At 42.6% G+C, this 21,855-nt stretch overlaps 1 protein-coding gene across 1 annotated transcript in view; it reads right to left on the bottom strand.

Moving 5' to 3' along the window:
• Nucleotides 1–14,418: 14,418 nt before the first annotated feature.
• Nucleotides 14,419–21,855, bottom strand: part of prima1 (proline rich membrane anchor 1) — a 42,007-nt gene continuing 34,570 nt past the window's right edge. The window contains exon 4 of the mRNA XM_034195044.1: nt 14,419–14,875. Coding sequence (XP_034050935.1) covers nt 14,776–14,875 — 100 coding nt within the window. The 3' untranslated portion in view covers nt 14,419–14,775. The remainder of the gene's footprint in view (nt 14,876–21,855) is intronic.

Raw genomic sequence — 21,855 nt, 5'->3', positions numbered from 1 at the left:
AGCGTCGGCTTTGTAACTTGATAAGGTAGAGCCAGACGCTGGAGGTAAACAAGCCTCTCAGTTGTGCCCCTAAAGTAGAAAGACCCCCCCTCCCCTCCCCACCTCACCCCACCTGGCCCTTCCATCCCGGCCTCCTTCCTCGCTGCCCAGGAGTAAAACAGATTGGCCCGTGGATACACCGACCAAACACAATTACCGTTGGCCTAATGCGGTTTGTTGTGATTAGGCATTGTTGTGATGTCTAACAGCATTACGGCCAAGCTTTAGCCTGAGAATAACAGATGACATGACAGCACGGCTCCAAAGCCGAACAGCACATTAATCTTTGTTTTGATCTTCACTGCTGCAAGGCTTTCGTTATCGAACTTTATGATGAAATTACAGAAATGTGTTCTGCAAAAAACATAACTGGTTTATGAGTTAAAATATTTTTAATTATTCTTTGTTTTCCTGCTACTATGTGGAAGCGGGTTGTTTGTTTAGAGGCGTGTGCCAAAATGTCGCACAATGTGAGAAATGACACGTCGACCCCGGTGACCTCCGGGCAGCGGCGCCCCTTCTCATCAACCTCTAGTCATTTCTCATCAAACAGCCGCCCTCCCACTGCGCACCTTCGTGTGTGAAGTGATGCTTGATGCAGGTGTGTGTGTGTGTGTCCTTGCATGTGCACGAGTGTGTCTGCGTGTGAGTTTAATCAAGTCCCCCTTTGCTCCGGGGTTGCATCTGTTAGCCGCTGCCACTGTTGTGATCGTTTGAACTCGCAGGCCTTTCCAGAGAGCCTCTCTCATTAGCGGTGGCTTATGTAATCAGAGTCCTACAGGTATCCGGCACGTTCCCCGCCCCCGCCTGCTGTCTTCTGGGGGACTGAACGGGAGCGCTGACCTGATGAGCAGGCAGCCGGAGGTTCTGAGGGTAATTAACGCTGACCGAAGGACGCTCCGGCAGAGAGGGTGCGAGTGGTTCCTCAAAGATTGTGAAGGTCAGCTTTGAAAGTACCGCACGAGTGATCCAGCAGCAGTTCCATTTATCACCTGCCGTGCACATCGGTGGCATTCGCTGATTAAAGACTGGTTTTGTGGGGAGGTAGCCTCAAGCAGACTGCAGAATATCAAAACTGGAAGGGGACTTGGACAAAAATATCTTGGAATTTGTTTTATGATAAGCAACTATTGCATGGCTGTACCAAATGAACGTGCACATCAGTGGTGCAGCAGAGTGTGATTTCCACCAAAACTTGGGCGCATATTGGTCAAAGGTCAGAGTCAAGGTCATCAAAAAATATCGTCTAAGTAAGTTTTTCCCAATCCTGGTCCTCGGGATCCAAAATACTGTACATTTTCTATTTGTCCCTGAACTAATTAGAGCAGATCAGGTCAGTCAGGTGTGTTCAGCTAATCAACAGCTGACTGATTGGACATTTTTTTATCAATGTCAAAGGTCAAAACAGGATCTTTCAGTCATTTTCTGGAAAAATGTTCAATTTTGATCAAATAGAAAGTTGGGGTCACTGAATAAGGTAAACCATAATTCAACAGTTACTGAGATACAACCAGGGCCTATTTCCTTAGGGTCAAAGGTCAAAATAAGCATTTCTGGTCATTTTCGAGGATAATGTTTATTTGTAAGACAAAGAAACTTTGGGTCTCTGAGTAATTCCAGACAAAAGTCTGTACCCTTAGTGGTTATAAAGATGCACCATGGGGACATTTGTTCAGGGTCAGTGCTCAAAACAGGCATTTCTATTCACTTTAATGGATACAGTTTATTTTATGGCTGTCAAAACTAGGCATTAATTTAGATTAATTAATTACAGTACCTATAGCACATCAATTAACAAAAATCTCATCTCAATCACACTTTGATTCATTTTGTTTTTGATGTAACTGACTTGTTCTGTAAATTTCCAGTTTGGATGTGCATATGTTTGGATGCTATTTTGGAAGATTTAAACAACAGTACCAGACCAGAAATATATATATTTTTAATAGCTCCAAGAAAGAAAAATAATGCTATCAGCAAATCCACAGCACATAGATCAGCTTTATGTCATCTGACGTGAGCAATAAAATCAACCCCGTTAGTATTTCCTGCTGCTCAGCAACACATAGCTGAAATACCTGTTGAATACTTTTTATACTAAGTAAGATAACTGTCATGGATTTATCTCAAATGTGGGGGTTTTGTGTGTAAACTGACGTTTTGTGCTGAAATGATGTTTAGGTTTGAACAAATATTAATTAACACACACACGGCGCTCTTACGGGTTTAAAACTGTAAAAATGGTTCAATGGGCAGATTTGAAAATTAAATGGCACTCACTTTTATACGTATATCTTTACATTTTCAACTGTTTGACATTTAATGTCCAACATCTCCAAAGTCCCACAATTTTCACAGATGTTCTCCTGATTTAAGCACAATTTAGGCCTGGCACAGCTTGTTGAAGACCTCTGTGACATATGTAATGGAAATAACTCTAATTTTACCTCAGCTTATTAAAGGCCTCCTTCAAACCTCAAATGCAAAGTAAAAATTGCTACATCACACACAACACCACCTTATTAAAAGTGATAAAATTAAAACAAACAAACAAAAATTTTATTGCTGCTCTTTGTTGTGCAGCAATAAAAATCATGCCCAGTATGTTCATGATACACCATTTTTGCAAATTCATAGACTGAACAGTTTAATTTTACACATTAAAATAGTTCTGTAATTGTTTTTAATAAGATTAAAATATTTTTTTGTTCATTGTTTTTGCATTTTTGAGAGTCTAATATTTGTACAATGAATGTACCTTGCGATTTGAGCGGTGATATTTTGAAATGCAATTAAATGCGAATTTTGTTTTTCAAAGTAAATTGAAAAAAAGAAGAAATTGAAAGTGTGCCACTAAATTCAAATTCAAATTTATTAATTTATATAGCGCCAATTCACGACAAAATCGTCTCAAGGCGCTTCACAACATAAAAACAGTTAAAAATTTAAAACACAATAAAAACAACCATAAGAAAAAAAACAGCAGTAAAGTACAAAATTAAAAACACATCATAACACTAATGATAAAACAGGGAAAATAAATGAGTCTTTAAACGTGATTTAAAGGTCTCCACAGTGTTCTAATTTTAGTATTGATAAATTTACATCATTGTGATTTCAAAACTGACTTGATAAATGTCTCTCAGATCTTCAATGCCCATTAACCTGTCAACTTCATGATGCTGTGCTTGGTATAGCTGTCAATGGACTGAGCTATTGTGACTTTACTAATGGGCCCACTCAGTCTACTTGTTCTAGTTATATAGAAACAAAGAATTGGTGGACATCTGATTATGGTGAGGTATATATGTAAATGCTTTTGACTTGGACATTATTAATGAATTATCACAAAGAATCATAGTTATGGGTGTAAAATCTGTTAGTCAAGAAGATATCTTATTATGTTTGACATGAGCAGATCAATAGTTGATACTGCTTTAAGTATTGGCATGTGTGTAAACTGGCTAAAAATCAGTGTAACAGAAATAAATTTAATGTGTGCAAAAACAGGAATGCAAACAAGCCATGGTGTGGTTGAGAGTGGAATAAATTAGTGTTAAAAATCAATTCTAGCTCTGTTATTAATTAAGAATTGACTTGAATCACAAAGACAAAGCTTACAAAACACTAGTGTGGAGGTCTTTGAGGCAAAATCACAGAAAATTTCCACAAATATCTCAGATGTTTTAAAAGCAGTAAAAAAAAAAAAAAAAAAAAAAAAAAAAGAATACTTGAAAACCCTTCAGGACTGTTGTTAAAAAAGTAATTCATAAAGCCTCAAAAAAATATTAAGTCAGTCTGACCGACAGAAAATATGATATAACCAGAGGTGGGATGAAGTCACCATCAAGTCACTCTCAAGTCATGAATCAGCAAGTCCCAAGTCAAGTCTCAAGTCATAATGACCACCAGTTGTTTGCAAGCTGACTTGACTTGGGACTTGCAGATTGATGACTTGATAATGACTTGATGGTGACTTCATCCACCTCTGGATATGACGTCACACCCCCACAGAATCAAATGGGACGGGAGATAAAGCACAGCTAGTGCCATTTCTTCTTTTGTTGAGCATCCAGATCTGGACCCTGATCATCACCAACAATTAGTGATGCCTTCCTCCGTGACATTGTTTCCATCCGATTAGTGCTGTGTGGCTCGATGAGAGAAACAACAGGCAGCTAATTAAATCAGAGTGATCACATCACACAACCTTTTCAGTGGAGTGATTTTGCACCAAACGGCCAAATTTAAAAGGATCAGCTTGTTATTATCCCGTTATCTCGGTAGAAATGCCTCCCGAGAGCCTCACAAAGCTTGTGACAATCCCAGGTCTCCCCGCCTCGTGCTGTCACTTTGCTTTATTACAGTGGAATCCTCAGCGCCCTGGCTGGACAATGCATGAATGTTTAAATTGCTCAAAGTGTCCATTGGCATTAGCATCAAGTGGCACATCCAAGGCCGAGCAGGCAAAGTGCTCCATGGTCCCTCATTCACATTATAATTCATTGGCATTCCTCTTCAGTGCTCTTCTGCCGCTGCCTGCAAAATCCAGGTTTATCCCCCTGATTGTTGAACATTATCACAAATGAAAATCAAAGAGCTTTAATCCAAACTCTCCTTTATTAGGGGGAAAAACAAGTATTTAGGCTTTGTGCAGCTTGTCCTCAAAGCTGTAATTCGTGTGACTCTATTATTGATTGAGCCCTGGGCTGGCACATATGCGACCAATAATTTGGGACGTTTGCTTCATTAAGCCCCCACGGAGTGTAATGTGCTTCGTAATCGTAGTTCATTAAAGATGCACTGCGTGAGACAGACTGAGAACATGTCGTTCACTGTGGGGGGGCCTGAGAAATACGGCCGGCACAGCTCTGCCCGGTGCCGCCGGGGCGGGCACGAGCTAAACATAACCAACTTTCATCACGAGCAAAAAGACCAGATTCAAATCTGAACGGCCTTTACTGGCTGATGGTTTTTCTTTTTATAATTCAGTTACATTTCGAATGTAGTGGATGAGAATCTATGATTCGCCTTGAATGGGATGCCAGTCTGGCATGGGTTAATTCCCTAGTATCTGTTTATAACCGGGTGGACTGAGACAATGTGGTTGAAGTGTCTCATCCATGGAAACAGGTACAGTATCAGTCAAAAGTTTGGACACACTTTTCCATTCAGTTGAACGGGAAGTGTGTCTGATGCTTTGTGTGCATTGTCCCAGTACACCCAGCTGTAAATGGATACTGGTCTTGGCTGGGAATGTAACCTGCATCCAGGGGCAGATATAGCTTCAGGTGAATGGGGACACTTGGTGGGTGTGCCAAAGGCATGTCCCTACTAGAGAAATCACGCCTCCCTGGAAAATTAAAAAAAAAAAAACAGTAGGCATTTTGGTATATTCTAAGGCAGTCTTGGAAACCAAATACTGGCATCCCTTCCAGGGGGAGTCATGCTGAGAAATCTGGGGCTAAGTGTGGGTTTCATAGGGCCTACATGTACCCTACATGGGGCCTACATATGACTTGCTTACTTTAAAAACATTGGTTTCTTGACAGATGAAATTTGACTGCTTAAAAACTTTCTCCATTACAGAGCTGCCATTAAAAAAAAAAAGATTTCATTCAACTCTTAGGAGGACACATTGAGATATGCAACTCCCAATACAATGTTTTGCCTGACTTGAGCGCCACCTATGTTCTCGTAACATCACAATCTAATGTTAAGTGGTGTGGTACTTGCAAATGGGCTCATATTATGCACAAACCAGCTTGGGGATGTTGAAGTCGCATTCCAGAAATGCCTCAAATATAAACGACACTTCAGAGCACGCAATCGCATTTTGCAGCACCCCCTGTAGGCACAGGTTTCACTTGCCTCCTGAAATAAAGCAGTTTTTGATCACAAGTAGACAAGTTAGACAGGCATCGACTCATTGAGATATTTGATCTTCAACAGAAGTCTAGTTCTGGATCCAAGAAAGTAATCCTGACCGAAGCTTTCAGGAAAAAAAAACCTGTTTGGTCCAAGGAAATAGAAATTTAGGATGTTTCTATACTTATAGACCTCCAACCAGAAAACACTTACAGGCAAATTTAAGATGATCATACATCATCCATTGCCTGAATCTTTAAAAAAAATGAACCCGTTGTACACAAAAGAGACTGTGGCTCTGTTCTTATATACAGTTTTATTTACAATAAAAAAAACTCAGCAATGAAGTCAACTTATGCACATCTTTCTATGTTTCGGTACAATGCATAAATTGTCTATGCACTATTGATTGCCATATATACATTAATGGCTTGCTCCATCAACATGACGACATTGACATAGTTCTAAACGGTAACACACTGATTTACTATGTATATAAACATATGTTCTGTTACACTGTACAATTAATTAACAGTCCAGAAGGCAGATGTTTAAATATCGATATTTACATTCATGCATCCTTCAGTCTCTCTTAGAGGTGCATTGTGGGGCATATTGTTTGATGCAGCATTTTTGTTTTTTTAAATTTGAATAGTTCAGCCATAGTGAAGTGACAGCTCACTGTCACTGGTCTGCATCCATGCTTGCCATTCTTGCTCTCTCACCCACGAATTAATGGGGAGAATGGGGAGCAGAAAAATACTGCTTGCTTGTGTGTTGTGGTGTGTGTGTGGTGTTTGTGTGCATTTATCTGGAGGATGCATGTGACAGCGCGGAGGCCGTCCTCTGTGCAACCTGACCTCCCGTCTCTCACCAGTCACAAAATCAGCTTCAGGCTCATGTCCACTGTTTCTATAGTGATGGGCTAAGCCCTTCTTGACAGATAGAAAAATAAAATGGAGATGATCAAATTGAAACAATACGTGAGTGAAGGCATGAAGAAGAGACCCCCCCCCACACACACACACACAAGGTTTAGATGTGTGCGTTCTGTTGCACAGAGTTCTTGCAGTGGGATCACCAATCAGAAACAGGACGCGGCCACAGACGTGGAAAAAAATACACATCACACCTCCCTGTAACTTTTAAGATGAAGTCTCGAGGAAACAAGTAGAGAAGAAGCGTGATGGAGACAAAACACCTGACAGCCAAAACTCTTTGCAGAACAAGCGCGTTTTCTGCACCGACGTCTCAACAAACCGACAGACGGGTTCAAGCTTCGGAGCATCACAAAGGAATCAGACGCTTTATGAAGAATTGACTTTAAAAAAAAATATTCATCGAGATGTTCAAGATTTGTCAAGATGTAAGAACTCGTAAGACGTTTGTCTTTGAAATAGAAAAATAAATTCAAAGTTAAGGTAGTTAAATAAATAGATGACTGAAGTATATTACAGTATTTCTTTTTTCAAAGTCCCATAATATTGTTGCGTCCTTTTGTTTTTTCCCCTCCCATGATGGATTACTTTAAATTGCATAGTCAAATGATCCATTTGTCAAAACCAACTACAGATCAGCCTCACACAAAGCATCTGTCTCAGAACAGAGAACCAAACATGAATAGTATGAGGACTGGAATATATAATATATATATATATATATATATATATATATAATATATATATATATATATATATATATATATATATACACGAGGTCTATCAGAAAAGTATCCTACCTTTTTATTTTTTTTAAAAAAACTATATGGATTTGAATGACGTGCGATTACACCAATCATGCTTGAACCCTCGTGTATATGCGTGAGTTTTTTCATGCGTGTCGGTGACGTCATTTCCCTGTGGGCAGGCCTTGAGTGAGATGTGGTCCCGCCCTCTCGGATGAATTCCTTTGTTTCACACGCTGCTCCAGACGGCGCGCGTTGCTTTATCAAAATTTTTTCTGGACCTGTGAGGAATATCCGAGTGGACACTATTCGAGAAATTAAGCTGGTTTTCGGTGAAAAGTTTAACGGCTGATGAGAGATTATGGGGTGTTTCTGTCGGTGTAAGGACTTCCCACGGAGCGGGATGTCGTGCAGCGCTTCCAGGCGCCGTTTCGAGCTGAAAACATCCTAATTTAAGGCTTAATTCACCCAGGACGTCATGAGAGAACAGAGAAGATTCAGAAGAGGCCGGCATGAGGACTTTATGCGGACATTCCACTGTTTAAGGACATTTTGGCCTCTACTGGTGGTTGGCTCTCACTGCGGTATTGTATCACTTCCTGTTCCGGAGCACAGCGGTGTTTTTCTGTATCTGTTAGCTGTTTAATCTGCGCAGTTAGATTGATCTAGTTATCTAGATTACGATTTGTTTCACAGTGTAATCTTCACGTGCCTTAACTAAAGCACTCCTTCTGCTGAATCACCTCTAAATTATTTACACATTATTCACTTTGCGTGTTTTTAGGAATCCGCTAGCTTAGCGCAGCTACTAGCTCTTAGCCGATTTAGCATGGCGGCTTCTCCTGTCTCTCCCGCACTTTTCTGCTCTGGGTGTGAAATGTTTAGTTATTCCTCGGCCTCCTTTAGCAGTAATGGTACTTGTAATAAGTGTAGCTTATTCGTAGCTTTGGAGGCCAGGCTGGGCGAATTGGAGACTCGGCTCCGCACCGTGGAAAATTCTACAGCTAGCCAGGACCAAGGTAGCTTAGCCGCCGTTAGTTCCCCCCTGGCAGATCCCGAGCAGCCAGGAAAGCAGGCCGACTGGGTGACTGTGAGGAGGAAGCGTAGTTCTAAACAGAAGCCCCGTGTACACCGCCAACCCGTTCACATTTCTAACTGTTTTTCCCCACTCGGCGACACACCCGCCGAGGATCAAACTCTGGTTATTGGCGACTCTGTTTTGAGAAATGTGAAGTTAGCGACACCAGCAACCATAGTCAATTGTCTTCCGGGGGCCAGAGCAGGCGACATTGAAGGAAATTTGAAACTGCTGGCTAAGGCTAAGCGTAAATTTGGTAAGATTGTAATTCACGTCGCAGTAATGACACCCGGTACGCCAATCGGAGGTCACTAAAATTAACATTGAATCGGTGTGTAACTTTGCAAAAACAATGTCGGACTCTGTAGTTTTCTCTGGCCCCTCCCCAATCGGACCGGGAGTGACATGTTTAGCCACATGTTCTCCTTGAATTGCTGGCTGTCTGAGTGGTGTCCAAAAAATGAGGTGGGCTTCATAGATAATTGGCAAAGCTTCTGGGGAAAACCTGGTCTTGTTAGGAGAGACGGCATCCATCCCACTTTGGATGGAGCAGCTCTCATGTCTAGAATCTGGCCAATTTGCTTAAATCCTCCAAACCGTGACTATCCAGGGTTGGGACCAGAAAGCAGAGTTGTAGTCTTACACACCTCTCTGCAGCTTCTCTCCCCCTGCCATCCCCTCATTACCCCATCCCCGTAGAGACGGTGCCTGCTCCCAGACCACCAACAACCAGCAAAATCTATTTAAGCATAAAAATTCAAAAGAAAAAATAATATAGCACCTTCAACTGCACCACAGACTAAAACAGTTAATGTGGTCTATTAAACATTAGGTCTCTCTCTCTAAGTCCCTGTTGGTAAATGATATAATAATTGATCAACATATTGATTTATTCTGCCTTACAGAAACCTGGTTACAGCAGGATGAATATGTTAGTTTAAATGAGTCAACACCCCCGAGTCACACTAACTGTCAGAATGCTCGTAGCACGGGCCGAGGCGGAGGATTAGCAGCAATCTTCCATTCCAGCTTATTAATTAATCAAAAACCCAGACAGAGCTTTAATTCATTGAAAGCTTGACTCTTAGTCTTGTCCATCCAATTGGAAGTCCCAAAAACAGTTTTATTTGTTATTATCTATCGTCCACCTGGTCGTTACTGTGAGTTTCTCTGTGAATTTTCAGACCTTTTGTCTGACTTAGTGCTTAGCTCAGATAAGATAATTATAGTGGGCGATTTTAACATCCACATAGATGCTGAGAATGACAGCCTCAACACTGCATTTAATCTATTATTAGACTCTATTGGCTTTGCTCAAATGTAAATGAGTCCACCCACCACTTTAATCATATCTTAGATCTTGTTCTGACTTATGGTATGGAAATTGAAGACTTAACAGTATTCCCTGAAAACTCCCTTCTGTCTGATCATTTCTTAATAACATTTACATTACTCTGATGGACTACCCAGCAGTGGGGAATAAGTTTCATTACACTAGAAGTCTTTCAGAAAGCGCTGTAACTAGGTTTAAGGATATGATTCCTTCTTATATGTTCTCTAATGCCATATAACAACACAGTGCAGAGTAGCTACCTAAACTCTGTAAGTGAGATAGAGTATCTGTTGTGTGGCCGCTGAAGAGGAGGTACTGCTGGCCCACCACCAGAAGGCCGCCCTGCCTGAAGTGCGGGCTTCAGGCACGAGAGGGCGCTGCCCGCCTCAGGAACAACCGTGGTGACAGCTGTCACCCATCATCCGTGACAGCTGTCACTAATCATCACATCTGGTATAAAAGCAGGAAGACACCTCCACCAAACTGCCGAGATATCATCTTCATCTGGAGGTAATACTCTCAGCCTTTGTGATTTATAAATCTGTTATTGTGAGTGTTTGCAGGAGAACCGGTCGTTTTTTGCGGAGGCTGTGCAAGACGGCGCTCCTTTTCATCTGAGACCGCTGCAACGTGTTGAGTGAGAGGTGGATTTGGCATTCCCACCATTGTTACTGGGTGTTCACACACCCACCCTTTGACTGTCTTTTGGTTTCTGCCAGCAGTACCAATCCGACACGCCGGGAAGGTGGCCACCTGGGGGACTCCGGGACTTGGCGGCTCCAGTATTCCTCGGGTTCAGGTGGCGGTGGAAATCGGGTGGTTCCGGTTTGGTTTCCAGACGGGCGTCTCCTATCGTCGAGCCTGCCCACACGACACCTTTATTATTGAACTGTTGCACATTCTGAATCTGCTGTGTTTGGTTGTGACATTCACAACAGTAAAGTGTTATATTTGTCTCCTTCCACTGTCCGTTCATTTACGCCCCCTGTTGTGGGTCCGTGTCACTACCCTTTCCCAACAGTATCTCGGCAATAGTTTACATCCTCATTGAAGACACTTTGGATGCTGTAGCTCCTCTGAAAAAGAGAGCTTTAAATCAGAAGTGCCTGACTATCCGTGGTATAACTCACAAAACTCGTAGCTTAAAGCAGATAACCCGTAAGTTGGAGAGGAATTGGCGTCTGACTAATTTAGATGATCTTCACTTAGCCTGGAAAAAGAGTCTGTTGCTCTATAAAAAAGCCCTCCGTAAAGCTAGGACATCTTTCTACTCATCACTAATTGAAGAAAATAAGAACAACCCCAGGTTTCTTTTCAGCACTGTAGCCAGGCTGATAAAGAGTCAGAGCTCTATTGAGCTGAGTATTCCATTAACTTTAACTAGTAATGACTTCATGACTTTCTTTGCTAACAAAATTTTAACTATTAGAGAAAAAATGACTCATAACCATCCCAAAGACGTATCGTTATCTTTGGCTGCTTTCAGTGATGCCGGTATTTGGTTAGACTCTTTCTCTCCGATTGTTCTGTCTGAGTTATTTTCATTAGTTACTTCATCCAAACCATCAACATGTTTATTAGACCCCATTCCTACCAGGCTGCTCAAGGAAGCCCTACCATTATTTAATGCTTCGATCTTAAATATGATCAATCTATCTTTGTTAGTTGGCTATGTACCGCAGGCTTTTAAGGTGGCAGTAATTAAACCATTACTTAAAAAGCCATCACTTGACCCAGCTATCTTAGCTAATTATAGGCCAATCTCCAACCTTCCTTTTCTCTCAAAAATTCTTGAAAGGGTAGTTGTAAAACAGCTAACTGATCATCTGCAGAGGAATGGTCTATTTGAAGAGTTTCAGTCAGGTTTTAGAATTCATCATAGTACAGAAACAGCATTAGTGAAGGTTACAAATGATCTTCTTATGGCCTCGGACAGTGGACTCATCTCTGTGCTTGTTCTGTTAGACCTCAGTGCTGCTTTTGATACTGTTGACCATAAAATTTTATTACAGAGATTAGAGCATGCCATAGGTATTAAAGGCACTGCGCTGCGGTGGTTTGAATCATATTTGTCTAATAGATTACAATTTGTTCATGTAAATGGGGAATCTTCTTCACAGACTAAAGTTAATTATGGAGTTCCACAAGGTTCTGTGCTAGGACCAATTTTATTCACTTTATACATGCTTCCCTTAGGCAGTATTATTAGACGGTATTGTTTAAATTTTCATTGTTACGCAGATGATACCCAGCTTTATCTATCCATGAAGCCAGAGGACACACACCAATTAGCTAAACTGCAGGATTGTCTTACAGACATAAAGACATGGATGACCTCTAATTTCCTGCTTTTAAACTCAGATAAAACTGAAGTTATTGTACTTGGCCCCACAAATCTTAGAAACATGGTGTCTAATCAGATCCTTACTCTGGATGGCATTACCCTGACCTCTAGTAATACTGTGAGAAATCTTGGAGTCATTTTTGATCAGGATATGTCATTCAAAGCGCATATTAAACAAATATGTAGGACTGTTTTTTTGCATTTACGCAATATCTCTAAAATTAGAAAGGTCTTGTCTCAGAGTGATGCTGAAAAAACTAATTCATGCATTTATTTCCTCTAGGCTGGACTATTGTAATTCATTATTATCAGGTTGTCCTAAAAGTTCCCTAAAAAGCCTTCAGTTAATTCAAAATGCTGCAGCTAGAGTACTAACGGGGACTAGAAGGAGAGAGCATATCTCACCCATATTGGCCTCTCTTCATTGGCTTCCTGTTAACTCTAGAATAGAATTTAAAATTCTTCTTCTTACTTATAAGGTTTTGAATAATCAGGTCCCATCTTATCTTAGGGACCTCGTAGTACCATATCACCCCAATAGAGCGCTTTGCTCTCAGACTGCAGGCTTACTTGTAGTTCCTAGGGTTTGTAAGAGTAGAATGGGAGGCAGAGCCTTCAGCTTTCAGGCTCCTCTCCTGTGGAACCAGCTCCCAATTCAGATCAGGGAGACAGACACCCTCTCTACTTTTAAGATTACGCTTAAAACTTTCCTTTTTGCTAAAGCTTATAGTTAGGGCTGGATCAGGTGACCCTGAACCATCCCTTAGTTATGCTGCTATAGACGTAGACTGCTGGGGGGTTCCCATGATGCACTGTTTCTTTCTCTTTTGCTCTGTATGCACCACTCTGCATTTAATCATTAGTGATCGATCTCTGCTCCCCTCCACAGCATGTCTTTTTCCTGGTTCTCTCCCTCAGCCCCAACCAGTCCCAGCAGAAGACTGCCCCTCCCTGAGCCTGGTTCTGCTGGAGGTTTCTTCCTGTTAAAAGGGAGTTTTTCCTTCCCACTGTAGCCAAGTGCTTGCTCACAGGGGGTCGTTTTGACCGTTGGGGTTTTACATAATTATTGTATGGCCTTGCCTTGCAGTATAAGGCGCCTTGGGGCAACTGTTTGTTGTGATTTGGCGCTATATAAAAAAAAAAATTGATTGAATTGAAAATTGATTGATTTTGTAATGAAAGATGTACGCGCAAATTCGCCGAGTCGTTTCCTTGACGACTCGACGAATTTGTGTGCATTGCGACAGGAAAAACACCTCCGTGTTGAAAACCATTTGTAAAATTCAGGCGGCTTTTGATGGCTTTCAACAAGTGAGTAACTGAGAAATTGTTTAACAGCTTGGGCATGTTCCAACTTGCCCGTTAAGGTTTCCAACGGAGGTGTTTTTCCTGTTGCGACCCCCCGCGGTCGGGTCCGGCCCGACATGCGACTCTGCCCGCACGTTCTTTCATTACAAAATGTCCGTTAACAATGGAATGTCCGAAAATACTCCTCATGCCGACTTCTTCTGAAAGTTCTCTGTTCTCTGACGACTTACTGGGTCAACAGAGCCTGAAATGTGAAAGTTTTCAACTTGAAACGGCGAGATGCTGCCACCTCGAAGCGCAGATCACCGTCAGGCGCCGTGGCCCGTCCTTACGGCGACACTACCAGACCAAAATCTCTCATCAGCCGTTAAAATTTTTACCAAAAACTCAGTTGTGCCTTACAGTTTTGAAAAAATTTTTGATCAAACAAAGCAGCAGTCTCTGAGCCATTCCTAAACAATGAAAAAATCGACGAGAGGGTGGGCGACTCCTCACTCAAAGACTGCCCACAGGCGAATGACGTAACCGACAGGCGTGAAAAAACTCTCGCATGCCCACGAGGGTTCAAGCATGTCTGATGTAATCACACGTGATTCAAATCCATATGGTTTTTGAAACAAATAATAAGGTTGGATACTTTTCTAATAGACCTCGTATTTATATATATAAAAAAGTTGCATTCTCTGTAAAAACTGCATGCATGTTATTTGTGATGGGTCGTCCCGCCCGGCCTGGCCATGGCAGGGCGACGCTGCCATATTGTTTGTTTCCACTGTAGATGTCAACAGCGTGTGAGGTCTGGATCTGCGGCGGACTAGCAGACAGTCTCTCTCCAGCCGGCAGCCAACCAGCCTGTCACCAACACCTGCTGTTACTACAGCAGAATGTTCACGCTGGGGCTTGCTTTTCTCTCCTTTCTGGCTTGATTGTTTCTTACCCCCTTCCGTCTTTGACAGCCCTTCTTGAGCTTTCAGTCCAGGCGACATGCCGTGCAAAGAGGAAAGGTGCACCAAGCCGAAACCCTGCTGCATTCTGGGTGGAAAGGAACAGTTGGATGTGTGAGTTGAGGGGAGGGACGGTGGAGGTGACGTTGCTTTTTTTTCTTTTTTGCAGGAGATAGTCTACACCACAGTGTTGTTCGTCCCCATGGCCTTCTTGGCGCGGATGCTCATGGCATATTCCCCGCGACTTGTCCCATTCTCTTCCTTTCGGAGCGGTTTCCTGTGAAGAAATATAGTCATAATATCGTGAAAAAAAAAATTCCTGGACACGAGAAGTGTGATGTTCCACTGGTCGGTCAGTTAAAAGCCGTGACATTAAACTAGTGGAGCAGATAACTGTAACAATTGTTCATTCCTGGAAACAAGTACCAAAATTGCCACACATACTCCTTAGACATTACTCTTTCATAAAAGCACGTTAGCCACCTAAATTTTCAGTAGGCGGCCAGGTAGGGGTAAATTGAAGAATTACATGGGGTCAAATTTTAAAAATGCTCCAGTCATATTGAAAAATATACCACATTGTTTGTCTGATGATAAAGATTCCAAAAAGGTATAGTTTGGGCTATCTATGACTGAATTCTATGGAGTTATGGGGTAAGCATAGCAAAAATGGTGACAAAGATCAATTTCAGTTTGTACAGGAGTCAAAAGTTAAAGTTGCTCCAATTTTGGTAAAAAGTGTTGCAAATTATTGGTTGAGTTAATAGGGTTTTAAAAAGGAATAGTTTGCACTATGTGTCATGCTTAGTTATCATGTTACAGGGTCACATATGTCACATGTCATAGAATCCAATGGACGTCAACATTGTTTGACATTTACTTTGCAAACCAAGCATTCAGCACAGTCAAAACTATTCCATTTATTAATCCTATTAGCACAACCAATAATTTGCACCACTTTTTTTAACAAACTTGGAGAAACTTTAACTTTTGACTCCTGTACAAACTGAAATTGACCTTTGTCACCATTTTTTGCTATTTTTACCCCATAACTCCATAGAATTAAGTCATAAATAGTCCACACTATACCTTTTTGGAATCTTTATGATCAGACAAATACCGTGAAATACCTTTCAATATGATTGGAGCATTTTAAGATTTTGACCCCAGTGTAATTCTTCAATTGACCTCTACCTGGCTGCCGATTGAAAATTTAGGTGGCTAATGTGCTTTTACAAAAGAGTAATGTGTAAGGAGTATCTGTGCCAAATTTGGTGCTTGTTTCACCATTTGAAAGATTCCTCTGTAAATATTCTGTCATCTGCTTCATTAAACAGGGTTTCTGGCCGACTAACCTTAATGCTGATTTGATTTCTCCGCCCGGACTGGGTGCATACACAAGGCGGTTCTTTCTAATAAGCTTGGTACTATAAGGCTATTTCTGCAAGGAGACAGGAGGGAAAGACGCACAACACCACAGCAGATAAGGCAATTACATCCCCTGACTGCCAGATGCTCTCATCAATTTAAAATAATGTCTGTGGACATCAAGCAAACACTGATACATAAGTAGCACCGGCTGCACTCTGAGGGCGTTCAGCCCCAAAATACAACACATGACCCTATCGCTATTACTGGGCTGTGAAGAGTTGTAGTATTCAGCACTACCCTTTTGATGCATTTGCCTTTTTGGCTATTATATTTGGCCAGTCTACTGTGGTTTCTGCTCCAACCCCTGTGCTCTGGCTTATGTAACTCAGAGACAGATCTGAATACAGTTAGTACAGTCATTGTCCTGCTCAGCGCTGTACAGCGCCTTTACTGGCACAGAGGACCCTAAAGCGACATCTTAGCTCAGTGTAACCCCTTATCTGAAAGTCCTGGCTGGCTCGCCTAACGCTGGCAAACAGCCATCCACAGTCCGGCCCAACACCAGTCTCATGCACAGAGTGAATCCTTACAGGCTCAAGTCAGCTCATATGACACCCTGCAAACCATTACATTAGCAAACAAGGCACCACGATGATTGCGGTGTCTCGCCCTCACAAGCTAATTTTTCAGCTGAGCCTTACGTCATTACATGATGCCGTTGACGTCTGAGGTCTGATACATTTGTGTGTCTCAGGAGAGCTGAAGATTATGCAGAAAACCATATTTTAAGATGTAGTTTTGAGATTTGGTCATTAACCTTCAAGACACTGAGTGGGGTCATTTATGACCATGAGCATATTTTTGTGCACCTTTTTCTCATTTTAATCGGAAAAAAGTTTCCTACCATGAATTTTTTAATCTGTTTGTTCATAGAATTGTCAAGGATCACTTATGACCCTGCCTGCAAAAGATCTATGAGCTTTTCAACATTATATAGCTTCAGATGGTAGTATAATTTGCCAACTCTAATCATTATATTTTATATTTCATTATATTTTACTGTTTTCCAGAATATGTTCTAGATCTACTCAAAGATTACTTAAATTATTTCCCAGGACATTGTTCATCTGTTCACAAAATGTTATAAAATGTCATTATTAATGCTTTTTTAAATTAAATGTTCCTGAATACTTTAAACCTGCTGGATCCTGGACCCAAAATAAGCTCTGGATCAAATTCAAAATAAAACCCCTCATTTTCTAGACTCATCAAATTTAATCAACATATTTTTACAATGGTCTTATGTGAAAAATATTCTTCTGGTTCACAGTTCCAGCATATATTCTGGATTACTTCCAAAACCAAATCACTTATTTCCCAGAACATCATCTACCTGTTCACCAAATTTAATTACAATCTGTTTGTTACTGTTTGAACTATCCTGCTAATAGACAAACAAACAGGCAAACGCAACTGAAAACATTACCTCCTCAGCAAAAGTAACAATGACACTAATGTGTCATGTGACACTCAGTTTTTGGAAAATTCCTTCATATCTTTCAACCAGCTTCCAGATTAGAAAAAGAGAGTTTCATTCTCAAGAGAGCCGATGTGCACGCTGGTGTGGCACCGCACCGGCACCATACTGTTGGAAAGGAGCTGTAAGTGTTCCGGTGGGAGTTTGACAGCTGGGAGAGGTTGTATTTCTCTGGACAACTGGGATGCGTGCTGGCAGCAGAGGACAGATGCTGCTTACTGGATCCCTGTGGGACCCGGGGAATCCTGGGAAAATGCTCGGCTCCAGGGTGGAAACACATTCTGCTGCAGGGGAGGTGATCAGCTGATGCTTCTGAAGCTCTGGGATTTGGAAAATACCATAATTTTCTCTGTGGGATGAGCTGGATGAGCTTTACACCCGCTCTCAATGGTAGCGTATAGCGGGGGTACTGTTTTCACCCACGTGTGTCTATGCGTCTGGGTGTCTGGCCATGTGTGACCAAAATGACATAAATAACACAGTCAAGGACAAAGTTGCAATTTTGAAAAATAAATAAGATTAAAGTCAAGGTCACAGGGCAAGGTCAAAATTTGGGTCCAGTGCATATATATATATATATATATATATATATATATATATATATATATATATATATATATATATATATATATATATATATATATATATATATATATATATATGGGTGATTATTTAACTACGGGCACTATTGGCCTTGTAAATGTAATTTCCACCACACCAATGCCTTACAATATAAAGCGCCTTGGGGCAACTGTTTGTTGTGATTTGGCGCTATATACATGTGCTCTGATGTCACTGTTTATGATCAAAGGACATAATAAGTGCTCGTAGTCTAAGAATCACCCATATATATATATATATATACAACATTGCAACTAATGATCCAAGATGGCGCTGCTCTGCTGGCGACACGGAGGAGGGTTTCTGCTACAAAATGCTTGTTTGGTATGGAGGCTGTTGATGTTTGTTCTTTTCTTTCTGTCTACCACTTGTCAACGGTAGACTAAATGTGCAGCTTATGCTGTTGACTGTGTGTGGAGGCTGAGAGGGAGTATGGTTCTGTAGCACTAGCTAAGTAGCACTAGCATGGCTAGTGCTACTTAGCTGGATAGCCCACTGCTTTGTGGATGGGGCTGTTAGCACTGGGGGGCTAGTGTATAGTTAGATGGAGTTGCTGGGTTTACAAGACCACGGAGCTCTTCCATCGTCGGGCCTGCTAGACGAGGTTCCGAGGGAGTTGGTACGACAATACCGACCGGACTGTCGGCAGAGCAGGAGACTTAGGAAGCGGGGGAAGAGAGGCGGCCTGAGGCAACGCATTCGTGCAGCCACCAAGCTACCTCTGCCGCCCATCCTGCTCTGCAATGCGCGCTCACTTAAAAATAAACTGGATGAGTTGCGCTTACAAACTGGAGCCTGTTACGAGTTCCATGAGTCTGGATTAATGGCTTTTACAGAAACATGGTTTAGCGACGATATACCAGACAGCTTTATTCAAGTGGATGGATTTACACACATCAATCAATCAATCAATTTTATTTATATAGCGCCAAATCACAACAAACAGTTGCCCCAAGGCGCTTTATATTGTAAGGCAAGGCCATACAATAATTACGTAAAAACCCCAACGGTCAAAACGACCCCCTGTGAGCAAGCACTTGGCGACAGTGGGAAGGAAAAACTCCCTTTTAACAGGAAGAAACCTCCAGCAGAACCAGGCTCAGGGAGGGGCAGTCTTCTGCTGGGACTGGTTGGGGCTGAGGGAGAGAACCAGGAAAAAGACATGCTGTGGAGGGGAGCAGAGATCAATCACTAATGATTAAATGCAGAGTGGTGCATACAGAGCAAAAAGAGAAAGAAACACTCAGTGCATCATGGGAACCCCCCAGCAGTCTAAGTCTATAGCAGCATAACTAAGGGATGGTTCAGGGTCCACATTTGTTCCTGTCCACACCCGGACAGGAACAAATACTCTGGTAAAACACGGGGGGGGGGGGGGGGGTGTTTATACGTTAAAGACAGGTGGTGTACAAACTTTGCTGTCAGAGACAGTGTATGTAACTCTGATCTTGAGCTCCTGTGTGTAACCTTACGACCTTATTACCTTCCTCGAGAATTCACAAATATATTTGTGTGTGTAGTTTATATTCCACCAAGTGGAAATGCCGCCAGAGCAGCTCGTCAGATTTCAGATTGTGTCCATCTCATCTTCAAAATAAACTGGATGCTCCCTTCCAAGATGGCGCCACGTGAAGGTGCCCTGGTATTCTGGTGCTCCCTGTTTTGCCTGTTTTTGTGCGTGAATCGTGTGTCATCGTGTCCCTACACCCGCGAGGAGCTTCTAAACATCAAATCAACATCCACGGACATTACGGCAGTTTTTTTTTAGTTAGGAATTGAAACTTTGGGATGTTTTGGACACGTTATGTGCTGCAGTCAGTAGCTGTTTCTGCTGTGAGCAGGCACTTTTTTTGTTTCTCAGATGTATGTCACCTCAGCGCCCGCTGACCCTTGTCTCTTCGGGCCACCGCACAGGGCAGAGTGTTCGGCGCCCCGATCCGACCTCTAGCCGGGCTTTCAATAATGGATGCCACGCTGCTGACACATGGCAGGTGGCAACACAACACTTTACAGCTTAGATGAATATTTCATGCCAAAGCTGTGCAATCATGGCGCACATCCCTGTTTGAAGTTTGGGGAATGGATGATGTTGAAATTGGGCCATGTGAAAATCTGTTTACACTTACTTCAACCATCTGGAAATTTGAGAAACATGGTACAGTTCAAAGAAACAACATTAAGACGAAACAAAACCTGTTATTAGTTTAGAGGGTACTGGTATAGAATGTTGTGTGGGCCGCTGAAGAGGAGGTACTGCTGGCCCACCACCAGAGGGCGCCCTGCCTGAAGTGCGGGCTTCAGGCACAAGAGGGCGCAGCTGCCTCACGGGAGCAGCCGGGAGTGACAGCTGTCTCTCATCACAACCTGACAGCTGTCACTCATCACCACCTCATCATCATCTTCTCCATAAAAGCCGGGCAGTGACTCCACTTCCCTGCCGAGATATCTTCAAGCCAAGAAGGTAATCAGCTCAGCCGTTTATGAGTCATACACATACAGTTTTTGCTTCTGTATTTTTGCAGTCGTTCCTGTGAGTGCTTGCAGCTGGAGGCTGGGTTTGTGGTACGTGGAGGGCTGACGTCTTCGCTCCCCACGCCAAACTTGATAAGTAATCACAAATACTGCACGTGCCGAGTTTCTGGATTGGAGGTGGAGGTTTTCCCTCCGTGTGAAACTAAAGACTGTTTTTGCTGACTGTTTGCTGGGTGTGTGCTCACACCCACCCTTGATTGTTTTTGCTTCCTGCCAGCAGTACCAGATCCGACAGCCGGAGACGGTGACCACCTGGGGACTCGGGACTTGGCGGCTCCAGTATTCTCCGGGTTCGGTGGCGGTGGAAATTGTGTGGGTTCCGGCTCCTCTCTGGACAGATGTCTTCTATCCTCGAGCCTGCCCACACGTCACCTTTGTAAATTGACTACATACCAAAATTCTGTAATTGTCTGTATTTCGTTGTGCACATTCACAACAGTAAAGTGTTCTATTTTCGGCTCATTCATTGTCCATTCATTTACGCCCCCTGTTGTGGGTTTGTGTCATTACACTTTCCCAACAGGATATCTCAGCCAACGTCATGGATCCCAAGGGGCGTCAACCATCTGTTGGACAACCAATGGAAGAGCAGGGTGCACAGGCGCCTGCAGGAGGCATGATTGGTGAGCTGCAGCAAATCCTCATCGCCTTTACTGCTCGGTTGGATCTGATGACCGAGCAGAATGTCATCCTCAACCGCAGGATGGAGGCTCTCACCTCTCAGGTGGAAGCGCACGCTCAGGGCGCTGCTGCAGCTCCTCCTGCTGCTTACCCTGTGCCGAATATAAACGTTCCACTGGTCATTCAACGACCCCCCCACCATCCCCTGAAGCATACATAAGTCCCCCAGAGCCGTACGGAGGTTGTGTGGAGACGTGCGTTGACTTCTTGATGCAGTGTTCGCTCATCTTTGCACAGTGTCCCGTGATGTACGCGTCAGACTCCAGTAGGGTGGCTTATGTGATTAATTTGCTTCGAGGTGAGGCACGCGCTTGGGCTACGGTGCTTTGGGAGCAGAATTCACGGCTCCTTACCTCTTATACTGGGTTTGTGAGGGAGTTCAGAACGGTGTTTGATCACCCTAACAGAGGCGAGACCGCTTCAACCGTACTGCTGTCTATGAGACAGGGGCATCGGAGCGCAGCTGAATATGCAGTCGACTTACGCATCGCGGCTGCGAGGTCCGGCTGGAATAT

Source organism: Thalassophryne amazonica, chromosome 19, assembly GCF_902500255.1.
Source record: "Thalassophryne amazonica chromosome 19, fThaAma1.1, whole genome shotgun sequence".
NCBI lineage: Eukaryota > Metazoa > Chordata > Actinopteri > Batrachoidiformes > Batrachoididae > Thalassophryne > Thalassophryne amazonica.
Note: the sequence above shows the minus strand (reverse complement) of the source record. Positions and strands in the feature narration are given on the sequence as shown.